Here is a 12,373-nt window from a genome sequence, read left to right as displayed (position 1 = left end):
TGTAGGTTAGGAGCAACAGGCTATGCCATATAGTCTAGATGTGTAGTCGGCTCTCCCATCTAGGTTTGTGTAAATATGCTCTTGATATCTGCACAGAGACGAAGTCACCTGACAATGCCTTTCTCAGAACGCATCCCAGTCATTAAGTGAAGCCTGACTGTAACTGGCTTCTTTGTCATGCTTTGGTTTTATTTTGTGCATTTCACATTATTCTGAAGACAGATCCATAGGCTTCACTGGACTTTCAAAGGGTCCATGGCACAAACTGGTCAAGACCCCCTCCCTGGACCCCACCTGACCAGGGCGACTCGACCTGCCCTGTGGGCCAACCCCTCCTGGCTGCCAGGCGCAGCTCCTCAGAGCCCACGCCTGTGCTGCTGTCTTCCCCCTGCCCCTCGGGGAAGGTGGCCATAGCCCAGGGCTGCCCTCTGCTGGCCTGAAGATCCCTCGCGGAGCCTCGGGTCCTTTTCTTCCAGCCCTGCCACCTGGTTCCTCAGAGTCCCAGGAGAATTTTCCCAGGCCTTTGGTCTACACGAAACTAAATTTCTAAGGTAGTCTGAAGGGTTGGGGCAGTATGGCCAATTTGAGGCTCCGTGGTTGATTCAGTTAGGCAATGGACTGCCTTGTCGTTCACCCCTAATGTGCAAGGGGAACCCCAAAACAAGGTAGGAGACAATGAGATGGATGAGAAGAAAGAAATGAGGAAGGGGCAAGGAATGCTCCAGGGTGTTTCTGGTGGGTGGGGATGGGTGAGCGGGAAGTGAGAGGGGCTGTCTCTCAGCCACCTTGAGGGGCACCTGGACCCCAGGCAACACCCTGGGCCCAGTAAAAGGAGCACTCCAGCCACAGAATGGGTTTGTCTGTCCTCAGAAAGCTCAGTCTTTCCCTGACCCTGTTTCCTCTTCTCCTCCCCTCCTGGATCATCCATCCCATTTCAGGGAATTCACCAAGGAGCGGGAGAAGGCCAAGTCCAGGGGAACCTTCCAGAAGCTCCGGGAGAAGCAGCAGCTAGATGAGGACCTTCGGGGCTACATGAGCTGGATCACGCAGGGCGAGGTCATGGACGTTGAGGACTTCAGAGAAGGTTTGGGCCCAAAGGCTGTGGTTAGTACTCACCCCACTCTCTGACTCCCACCTCTGGGCCACACCTTGCATTTGGGCTCCGTGGACAGCGCTACCACATTTAACCCCCCAGCAAGCCTGGGAGGCCCACTGAGCAAGTCCAGCATTAGTCCTCTGAGGGTGAGTGACTTGCCTAAAGCAAAACGGCTCAAAATGGTAGGATCCAGGTGTGACCAGAGCTCTTCCCAAAGGTACATACTGCCCATCCTCACAGCCCTTCTCCTGCAGATAAAGTGGGCTTTTTGTCTTTGGAACTCTCAGTCTCTGGAAAGCACCAAGAAATCCAGGCCTATCTAGGACCCATTGTCACACATGTCTCTGGTCAATGGGCCCTTGTCCCAGGTGCCCAGCCCAGGTGTGTCCAGCCTAGAGGGGCCCCGAAGGCTGGCTGACTCTTTCTCTCCTATCTCCAGGAAAACTGTCTTTGGATGAAGGTGGCTCTGACACAGAAAGCCTATATGAAATTGCAGGCTTGAACAAAATCATCCAGTTCATGTGAGTATCTGCCCACCGCCTCAGGACCCCCCCAACCCCCAGCTCCCTGAGACATGAGGGTAGAGTCCAGTTACTTCCCCTCAGCGGTTTCAGAGTCACTTGTCTAATCCTTTAGAAAGGCAGCCTTTTTAAGAAAACAGGGCCAGTTCCTGCTCTGAGGGACTCCACAGGGACCAGACCTCCGGGGAATGTGCGATCAGAGGGGTCTTGAGCAGTGACCTATTTATATAGCACATAAGAAGGACACTGGGAGCCTCCGGGAGCAGTGAGCATGCTTGCTACTGCTTCACCCTGATCAGGGCGGAGCTGGGTGAGGTCATTTGTGTTGGAAACCTCCGAGAGGGAAGAGGGAAAGTGTATGCAGCAGAGGCTGCACAACCCGGGAGCCCCTCAGGAAGGAGGCTGGAGGCAAGAGCACACTCCACGCTCTCTCGCCTTTGTCTTAAGAGGAGGGTTGGTTTGTTTGGTTGGCTGTTTCCTTTTACAAATTCACACTTAATTATGATTTTGAAAGATCAAACAATAGAGCTATACATCAAAGAAAAAATGAAGGTCCCCAGTGCTTTTCAAAGAGGTAACCATGGTAACAGATGTGTAGCCTCTAAGATCTTTTCTGTGCTTTCATCCCTCTTGCACCAACACACACACGCGCCAGGATTTTTTGGTTTTTGTTTTGATTTTTTACACAATGGGGTTGTTTATGTTAACTACTGTCACTACAGGGACTAGAAGAGTGCCTAGCACATATGAGGTTTTGCCAAAAATTTGTCAAGTAAATGAATATAATATACCCTAAAGGATAATCCAATAAAGGATTATCTAGTGACTTACTTTTTTTTACTTAAAATTATCTATGGAGAGCAATTTTCAGAACAGATTCACTTTCTTTTGTGTATCTTTGGATGTAAAATATTCCACAGGATGAATATACCATAATGTAGTTAATCTTTGCCCTCTTTGGCAATACAAACAGTGCTGCAGGGAACAGTTGTAGATGAGTATGACCATTTCTGCTGAAGGAACTCTAGAAATACTTGCTGGGTCAAAGGGTATAGCTACTCCCAGCTCCTCGGGAGTCTGAGGTGGGAGGATCACCTGAGCACAAGAGTTCAAGTCCAGTCTGGGCAACCTAGAAAGACCTGTCTAAATAAATAAATAATAAAACATTAATAAACAGAGCATACATATTTTAAATTTTGGTAAGTGCTGCCAATTCATCCCAAAAGATTGTACTGTCAAAGCTCATTTCCCCTCACCCTCCCCAGATATTATTAATTTGTTGAAGAGTGGCCTTGGATAATGGGCAAAATGTGGCATCTCAGAGTTGCTTTAATTAAAATTAAACCACACGGAGTGTCTGCTCCTTGCCAGGCACTTGTGCTAAGCATTTTGCGTGCATCCTCTCATTCCATTGCCTCGGAGGTTTGGGTCACTATTGCTCTTCTGTGAAAGATGGAGGATTTTACTCAGTTTGGATCCCCAGCTCATGCCCTGAGCTTCTCTCATGTGGCTGGAGGAAGAGGAGTGGTCAACTACGCATGGCTGGAGTTCGTATGAAGGTAGCTTGGACAGGTGGGGCGTAGACCAGCGCAGCACTGTGCACCATCCTCTGTCCCCTCCCTTAGCCGGCACTGGAGGCAGTGGAACCGCATCTTTCGCTGGAAGTGCCATGACATCGTGAAGTCCAAGGTCTTCTATTGGCTGGTGATTCTCATCGTTGCCCTCAACACCCTGTCTATCGCCTCAGAGCACCACAACCAGCCTCTCTGGCTGACCCGTTTGCAAGGTGAGGCGGAAGGGAGTGAAGCCGGGAGGAGGGCACATGTGGCTGTGGCTTGATGTCAAAGTCAGCCAATGGTACTGCAGGTTTTGCAGAAGAAGTTAATTAGATATTGACATCATTTTCTAAAAATTATGGACCATGAGTGTTGGATTATATGACCAAATCCACTCCTTTCACGGGGGTAAAACGAAAACCTCAAGTAGCAGACAACATACCCAATTTTCCTCTTCGTGGCATTGTAACTTACCAAGGTCAGTAAAAGCAATAGGCTGGGACAGGTGCTTGCCCAGGTGTCCAGGCAGATTATTCTAATCACAGATCCCTGGACATAAAATTGCTAGTAATTTAGAACTCTAAGCACCCAAGTTCAGATTCTACTACAAAAACAATAATCTTTCACCAGCTATTTATTGAGTGCATCCTATATGTAAGGTACAGGAAAAGAACTGAGGGTACAGAGAACACTCATACACTGCTCCCGGCTTCAAGGAGCTTACTTAGCCAGAGGGGAAGACTGATGTTAATAAATAATTCCAAGTCAATACAAGGAGGGCAATGATAGAGGTAAATACAAAATAGCAGCAAGAGGAGAATCACAGAAGAGATGTTGGAGCTCTGTGGATCTTAAAGGATAGGTAGACAAACCCCAGGTAGTCAAAGGGAGGAGGGGATCCTGCAGAAGGAACAGTGTGTGCAAAGACATGAAGATGTAAAACAGTTTAGTGAATTCAGTAAGCCATAAGAACATTGCATGTGACTAAGAGAGTGGCAATAGATATGTTTGCTCACATGTTTGCCTTGTGTTAGGCCATTCTTGCATTGCTATAAAAAAATACCTGAGGCCGGGTGTGGTGACTGACACCTGTAATCCCAGCACTTTGGGAGGCCGAAGCGGGCAGCTCACAAGATCAAGAGATTGAGATCATCCTGGCCAACATGGTGAAACCCCATCTCTACTAAAAATACAAAAACTAGCTGGATGTGGTGGCGTGCACCTATAGTCCCAGCTACTCGAGAGGCTGAGGCAGGAGAATCACTTGAATCCAAAAGGCGGAGGCTGCAGTAAGCTGAGATTGCACCACTGCACTCCAGCCTGGTGACAGAGCGAGACTCTGTCTCAAAAAAAAAACAAAAAAGGCCGGGTGCGATGGCTCAAGCCTGTAATCCCAGCACTTTGGGAGGCTGAGACAGGCGGATCACGAGGTCAGGAGATCGAGAGCATCCTGGCTAACATGGTGAAACCCCATCTCTACTAAAAAATATAAAAAACTAGCCAGGCGTGGTGGTGGGCGCCTGTAGTCCCAGCTACCAGGAGGCTGAGGCGGGAGAATGGCGTAAACCTGAGAGGCGGAGCTTGCAGTGAGCTGAGATCCGGCCACTGCACTCCAGCCTGGGCGACAGAGCGAGACTCCGTCTCAAAAAAAAAAAACACCCGAGACTGGGTAATTTATAAAGAAAATAGGTTTGGTTGGCTCACAGTTCTGCAGGCTTTACAGCAACCATGGGCTGGCATCTGCTTAGCTTCTGAGGAGGCCTTGGGAAGCCTACAGTCATGATGGAAGAAAGGGAGGGCAGGCATGTCATATGGTGAACGCAGGAGCAAGAGAGAAAAACTGGGAGGGGAGGTGCCACATACTTTTAAATGACAGGTTTTGTGGTGAACTCAGAGTGAGCTCACTTAACACCAAAGAAACGGCCCAAGCGATTCATGAGGAATCCACCCCCGTAATCCAAACACCCTCCACCAGGCCCCAGCTCCAGCACTGGGAATTACATTTCTGCAAGAGATTTGGGCAGGGCTATCTATCCAAACGGTATCTTATCTTATATGTGAATAACGTGTTGGACTTTACACTTTAGGCAATGGAAAGCCAATGAGAAGTTAAAAGCCGGAATATAGTGTGATCAGACTTGAGTCTTGGAAAGCTCAGTCTTGGTGGAAGGTCAATAAGTCAGCCTCCTCCACGTGGTAGATGTTCCCCTGGGTGTGGAGCTCTGGACCCTGAGAGGAGTAGGATATGAGAAAAGAAGGACCAGTTCCAACAACACGGTGGACAAGCTCAGTACCCTCCCCGCAACAAACATGTAACAGTGCTGCGTAAGGCATAAGAACTATGTTTCCCGGAATGAAAAGCAAGTCTTTGAGTGGTGGAAACAAAGAAGTGACCCAAAAGCAGAGCAGCGAGTTTGTGAACTGACTTCCAAGGACATTTTAGACCTAGGCCTAAATCCTAATGGGTAGCAGCTGGGTTCCTAAGGCCTGTGCAGGGCTGGAGACAGGGCCCTGGGCCTGCATGAGGTGGGAACTGGAACTGTCACACCTACACAGAGCCAGGGCCCTGGAAAGGCTGCCCCCATGGAAGGGAAGCCAAAATCTCACTGGGCCAGGAAACGAGCTTGGAAGTTTATTCCTGCTAGAGGCCCTGGGAGAAAGGAAAAATGTCTCAAGTGAAAAATCAAAATCCTGTCAGTGCCTTGTGTAGGTATGGAGTCCAATATACACTACCTCTCATGGTCCAAGGATCCTAAGCTAAGATAGTAACATAAAAATCAAGTTGCAAACAAGTAAAATCCCTGGGGTACCCCACAGAAGCAAACATAAACCATTCTTTAAGGATGCTTCTCAATTTAAGGCATATAGAATTTCTGCAGGGAAAAGTGTTTCCTGAAGATGAGCTCACAATTAAAAAAACAAACAAACGAACGAACAAAACTGCAAACCAAATAAGGAACAGAGCCACCCTGAGAAACAGTCATCAGGTACAACCGATGGAAGCTGATAGTCCCCAAAACCGGAGATGATAGAATAGTACAAAGGAGACTGTTGAAAATGATGAAAGAGGTAAAAGAAGGAAAATAAATAGAAAACGAGATTATCTTTTTCTGTGGGAATGAAATAGGAAAGAAAGCTAGTTCTAAATGAATTCATTCATTCATCCGTTCATTCATTCCAACTAGTCTTCTCAAGAGCACCTTGAATGTGCCAGTCGTTGTCAAGGCACTGTCAATGACCAAATGTGGAGATGGTGTAAACAGTGCCCACCAAGAGGAGTCAGGGATGATTTTGAGGTTTGTGGCCTATGCAGATAAATGGATAGTAGTGCCACCTGCTGAGAAAATGGTTAATGACCAAGTATTTTGGGTAGTGGGTGAGGATGGGCAGTATCCATGAGCTTCGTCTTGGGCATGGTGAGTTGGATGTGCCTTTGAGACCTCCCAATGTACATGTCAAGGAAGCAGGTGGAAAAATAGGTCTGGAACCCAGCAGAGCAGTCTCAGCTAAAGAGCTAAATCTGGGAGGCCGTGGTGGGGATGGTCTGAAGCTATGGTCTTAGATAACACCAGATCCCCAGGGGAGAGTGTATACTCAAGTCTATCACTCAAATCAAGCATTCAGTGACTCGCTGTTTCATCCTACTGAACCCTCAGCTGGAATTGCCCCAAAAGCAGTGGTAGGGGAATTCCCACAAAGGACTACCCCAGACAGTCCTGAGATAGGGTCGGTTGTGATTCCAAAGGAAGAAGTACTAAATGCCAGGGTGATCAGTCCAAAGCTTTTGTTGGGGAAACTTACTACAGAATGTTGCAGCAATCCTCGTGATGGACAGCAAGAGAAAAGGGATGTTCTACCCAGACTTATCCACAGCAATGGGATCAGGGCATGGACTTTACATAAGGGTTTAAGGGATCTGGCTAAGGGCTGTGTCCAGTTCCTTTCAATGTTTGGGGCAACACCTATTACCTTTATTAGTGCCTAGGAATGTTCAAGGCCCCAATTTGAGGTCAAGCCTGCTGAGAATAAACTGTAGCTGCGGGTCACAGAGTAGTCAAAGCAGTCTGCGATTTTCAGTCAGGACACAGAAAGAAAGTGGCAGGGTGGGAGTGGGGAGAACTGGAAGACCCTATGCTTGCTGATGTAAAGAATGCATCTGCAGAGGAGGCTTAGGAAAATACAGAGTAGAGGAAATCCAGAAGGATGTGGCACCACAGAAACCAAGGGCAGAATGCTTGAAAAAGCAAGAGGATGGTCAACAGTGCCCAGTGCTGCCGGTTGGTCAGGAGCGGGAGGGTTAGATCAGCATTGGATGTGGCAGATTGATGCCCCTGGAGAGAGTTGTGTTGGTGAAGTTGTGAGGGCGCATCCAGGTAGGGATGAGGTAAAGAGCAAATGGGGCAGGGCAAGGGGTGAAGAAGTGAAGAAAGCAATATAGTCAACTTTTGGGAGTTTGACAGTGACAGGGAGGAGAGAGCTAGGACAGGAGTTAGAGGGAAAATGGGAGAGTCTTGGGGTTGTTTTGTTTTTGTTTTGAGATGGAGTCTCACTCTGTCGCCAGACTAGATGGAGTGCAGTGGCTCAATCTCGGTTCACTACAACCTCCGCCTCCCAGGTTCAAGTGATTCTCTTGCCTCAGCCTCCCGAGTAGCTGGGATTACGGGCGTGTGCCACCACACTGAGCTACTTTTTGTATTTTTAGTAGAGACAGGTTTTCACCATGTTGGTCAGGCTGGTCTTAATCTCTTGACCTCATGATCCACCTGCCTCGACCTCCCAAAGTGCTAGGATTACAGGTGTGAGCCACCACGTTCGGCCTAGACTTGGGCTTTAAGAATGGCAAAGGGAGGGCCTATTTGAAAGAAAGAAGTTAAATATATAGGAAAGAAAAAGAATCATGGATAGGGAGCTTCCCGAAAAGGGGGGGCGGGCAAAGCATAGGAGGACGGATTGGCTTCAGGTAGGTGGCAGGACCCTTCTCTACCGGGAGGGAGGTGTATAGGAATGAGAGAGTAGCAGACTTAATGAACTTTGGTAGAATTAAAAGTAATAAAATCATCTTCCTGTTAAATATGATATGAGTTAGCTTGCAAGAAATCAATGGGCAAAATTTACCAAGTTTTTTTTTTTTTTAAGTTAATTAAAAAATTCGCTGGACATGGTGGCTCACACCTGTAATCCCAGCATTTTGGGAGGCTGAGGACAGCGGATTGCTTGAGCCTAGGAGTTCAAGACCAGCCTGGGAACATGATGAAACCCTGTCTATAAAAATACAAAAAACTAGCTGGATGTGGTGGTACACGCTGGTAGTGGGGAGGATCACTTGATCCTGGGAAGTTGAGGCTGCAGTGTGCCATGATTGTGCCACTTCACTCCAGTCAGCAGAGTGAGGCCTTGTCCCCTGCACCCCCCAAAAAAATCCATGGTGCCTTGGAAACAAGGGAAGGGGCATCCTGGGTTGAGGCCCAGCCAAGGCCAAGGCTGGGAGGCAAGAGAAGGGAAGGAGAGTGATGCCAGAGCTGTGCTGCCAACCCTGCAGACATTGCCAACCGGGTGCTACTATCCCTCTTCACTGTTGAGATGCTGATGAAGATGTATGGGCTGGGCCTGCGCCAGTACTTCATGTCCATCTTCAACCGCTTCGACTGCTTCGTGGTGTGCAGCGGCATCCTGGAGATCCTGCTGGTGGAGTCGGGCGCCATGACGCCCCTGGGCATCTCCGTGCTCCGCTGCATCCGCCTCCTGAGGATCTTCAAGATCACCAAGTGAGCGCTGGGGTTGGCTGGCACTCCCGGGTCCCCGGCAGTCACCATGGCCTGGTCTGGTCTACACCCACCTCATTTCCCGGGGTCTGGAATGTGTGTAGGTTCACCAGTGGCCCCTTGCCTGGACTTCCCTCCCTCCTTGAAATGACCTCCTTCTGTGAAAAAAGGAATCACTTCCCCACTTTGAATCCATTTCTCTGTTTTTTTCTTACCATAGTCTATGGTAGGGCAGGGAGAGGGGGCGGTGGAAAAGAGAAAGGAAGAAGAGAAAAGGAAAGATGGGAAGAGGGAAGAAGGACAGGAAGAGCTGTAGGGAAAGGGGTGGAAATAAGAAAGAAGGAGGAACACAGACAATCAGAGCCTTTGTGAAGTGGTGAAGGAAGAGGAGAAGGGTTCATCTGCTTGCACTATTTATCCATCACTTGCGTGAGCTAGGTACTGTGCTAGACACAGGGCATCGAAGGTGTGCAGGAGAAAAGCCATCCTTACTCTCACGGGGTTTCTCGTCCAGTGATGGGACCTAAAGTTAATCAATAGCCATATTTAACCAGTGTGAAATTACAGACAAGTGCTCCGCAGGAAGGAGACAGCGGGCATGTAGTCATGAATCCAGGGCCTTCCAGCCCCAAGGCAGCCCCCCTCCCTCTGTGTCATGTCAGTCCTGAGTCTTTCCCCCAAGCCTGTCCACACCTCGTGGGCCCCAGTGAGAGGGTCTATCTCCTCCCATCTTGTGCCTCCTCCTCCTTCAGATATTGGACGTCGCTGAGCAACCTGGTGGCATCCCTGCTCAACTCCATCCGCTCCATCGCCTCCCTGCTGCTGCTGCTCTTCCTCTTTATCGTCATCTTTGCCCTCCTGGGCATGCAGCTCTTTGGGGGAAGGTATGACTTTGAGGACACAGAAGTACGGCGCAGCAACTTCGACAACTTTCCCCAAGCCCTCATCAGCGTCTTCCAGGTAGGCTGTCCCTCTGCGTGGCCACCCTTCTGCACAGTTGCTGAATCCTGCTTCTCTTGTCCTTTAAGATCAAGGCGGGCATCACGTTCTCCAGGAAACCTTCTCGGATCTGCTGGTTGAGTGCAATGTCCTTCTCTGGGCTCCCCTATCACCTGTGTGTCTCTCCATTGTGACACTTGCTTATTTGTCTCCTTCACTGTAGCTGCACCCACTTTGTTTGATTAGTCTTGTTTCTGGTCTCCAGCACAGTGCTGGCCTACTGCAGGATAGTATGACTGGGTTAGGGATGGCCTGGGAGTCCAGATGCATGCTTTCTCTCCCATGTGCTACTCAGGTCTCAGGGCAAAGTCAGATAAGGGGAGCTTTTCCTCCCCAAGGCTGAGAAAGCCCCAGAGAAACGCAAACCATTTCTCACACTACAGGCACGGCACAGCCAGTTCACTATCAGCCACCCAAGGGAGCATGGCTGTGGCTCAGTGAGAGGCTTTCAGGGCCCCTGGCTTCCTGGAGGAGTTTTCTTAGTATAGACGTGGAAACATTCCTCTCTGGAGTGGCCCATATTTCATGAGTGATACTTCCCTTTTGTACCAGTGAGAGAGGCAGTGTGTGATCATCCGTCGGTCCTGTGGATGGCTTTGCCCACTCTTTCTTCCATTAGCCCCCCTGGCTGGTCAGGCCTTGGACCTTTCAAGAAACTTGACATTTCATATGACTTCTAAGGCCAGAATAACAGGAGGCCTGGGTGGGTGCAGCACAGTGAAGCCCGGGGATTAGGAACAGAACAGGGAAGTGGCAAGCCCACAGTCCAATTCCTTGTCCATAGAGAGCAGTGATAAGCTTCTATATCATTGGAATAGGGGTTTTGTTCTGTTTTTGGAGATGGAGTCTCACTCTGTCACCCCGACTGGAGTGCAGTGGCACAGTCTCAGCTCACTGCAACCTCCACCTCCTGGGTTCAAGCGATTCTCCTACCTCAGCCTCCCAAATAGCTGGGATTACAGGTGTCCACCACCATGCCTGGCTAATTTTTGCATTTTTAGTAGCAATGAGGTCTCACCATGTTGGCCAAGCTGGTCTCGAACTCCTGACCTCAAATGATCCACCCACCTCGGTGGTGGTAAGTTACAGAGTGATAAGTTACAGGCGTGAGCCACCACACCCAGCTGGAATAAGGGTTTTGGGGAGAGCAGGGGCTGGCCACCCGGACTGTGGAATGAAAAGAGGGAAGGTCTGAGAGAACCACAGAGTTGGAGGAGACCTTCGGTCTATGTAGTCCCAACAGAAGACTCTCAGGCCCCCTGTGTTCCCGAGCCCTCGTTCCTCCCTCCACACAGATCCTGACAGGTGAAGACTGGACTTCGATGATGTACAATGGGATCATGGCCTACGGTGGGCCGTCCTACCCTGGCATGCTTGTGTGCATTTACTTCATCATCCTTTTTGTCTGTGGCAACTGTATCCCCTTAGGAGCAGGGTGCAGAAAAGAGCTTAGGGAGGGGGTGGGGGAAAGGGCTTAAAATGGGGGTCAAGGGTGTCCAATTTCTGGTTAGCCAGCCCCTCTGGCTGGAGGGGAGCTCCCAAGCCCATGGGGTAGGGGAGTAGGACGTAACAAATGCAGGTATAGCTGTAGAATAATTCTTTCTGCCAAAAGATTAGAGACTCACAGTGGTGTTTGGCTACAGCTGGGAGGAATTAAAAGCCCAGTAAGGTCAGTGAGCCTAGAGCAGTGGGGAGGAAGGACAGAGCTTTGCTGAAGAGCATGAAGATGGTGGGACAGCCTGCTCCAAAGGTTCGGAGGCAGGCAGGGAGCCACCAGGACCCTGTGGCCGGGATGATCAGCCTGAGCACTGGGACCAGAAAGATGGAGCCAGGACAGGCCGAGAGATGAGAGGAGCAGATATGAGGGTGAGGTGGATGGGACTGGAGAGATACTGGCAGTGCCTGAGGCATCCTGGTGCCTGCACCATGGAATGTGATACTGTGGGTAGTGGGGAGGAAGGGCACCATTGTTCCCCGACTCATGCGTGCCTCGCATGGGTCTCACTTACTTTGCCTCACTGGCTCTCTACGCAGCTCAGTGTGGGAGCTGGGACCAGTCTGGACAGGAAACAGATGGGAGTCAAGGCCACAGTGGATTCAGGCTCCTTCCTGGGTAATCTCCGCAGGCAGGCCTCCCTGAGGGCCTTCCATGATGTGCCTGGACCCACACCTTCCCATGGATAGCTCTGGGAGTGGGGTTAGGTGCTGCCCACATGCAGGCAGGCAGGACTCCTGCCGCAGGCTCCCTTCCACCTACAACCGAAGGCTCCTTAGCTAAACCCGCTCAGACATCCTGCTCAATGTCTTCCTGGCCATTGCCGTGGACAACCTGGCCGAGGCGGAGAGCCTGACTTCTGCCCAGAAAGCCAAGGCTGAGGAAAGAAAACGCAGGAAGATGTCCAAGTGAGTGCTTCCTTAGCATGAAGGGACCTGGAGTGC

The 12,373-nt window shown here is 49.9% G+C and overlaps 1 protein-coding gene across 2 annotated transcripts in view; it reads left to right on the top strand.

Annotated features, from left to right (window-relative positions):
- The window catches only part of CACNA1S (calcium voltage-gated channel subunit alpha1 S), a 74,329-nt gene that overhangs the window by 26,098 nt on the left and 35,858 nt on the right, over positions 1 to 12,373 (top strand). For both annotated transcript variants that reach the window (XM_033200742.1, XM_033200741.1), the window contains exons 8-14: positions 939 to 1,084; positions 1,536 to 1,617; positions 3,243 to 3,403; positions 8,713 to 8,938; positions 9,688 to 9,895; positions 11,230 to 11,350; positions 12,223 to 12,337. In XM_033200742.1, the coding sequence (XP_033056633.1) occupies positions 939 to 1,084; positions 1,536 to 1,617; positions 3,243 to 3,403; positions 8,713 to 8,938; positions 9,688 to 9,895; positions 11,230 to 11,350; positions 12,223 to 12,337 (1,059 nt within the window). The remainder of the gene's footprint in view (positions 1 to 938; positions 1,085 to 1,535; positions 1,618 to 3,242; positions 3,404 to 8,712; positions 8,939 to 9,687; positions 9,896 to 11,229; positions 11,351 to 12,222; positions 12,338 to 12,373) is intronic.

Source organism: Trachypithecus francoisi, unplaced genomic scaffold, assembly GCF_009764315.1.
Source record: "Trachypithecus francoisi isolate TF-2019V2 unplaced genomic scaffold, Tfra_2.0 Lachesis_group5, whole genome shotgun sequence".
NCBI classification, from domain to species: Eukaryota; Metazoa; Chordata; class Mammalia; order Primates; family Cercopithecidae; genus Trachypithecus; species Trachypithecus francoisi.
Note: the sequence above shows the minus strand (reverse complement) of the source record. Positions and strands in the feature narration are given on the sequence as shown.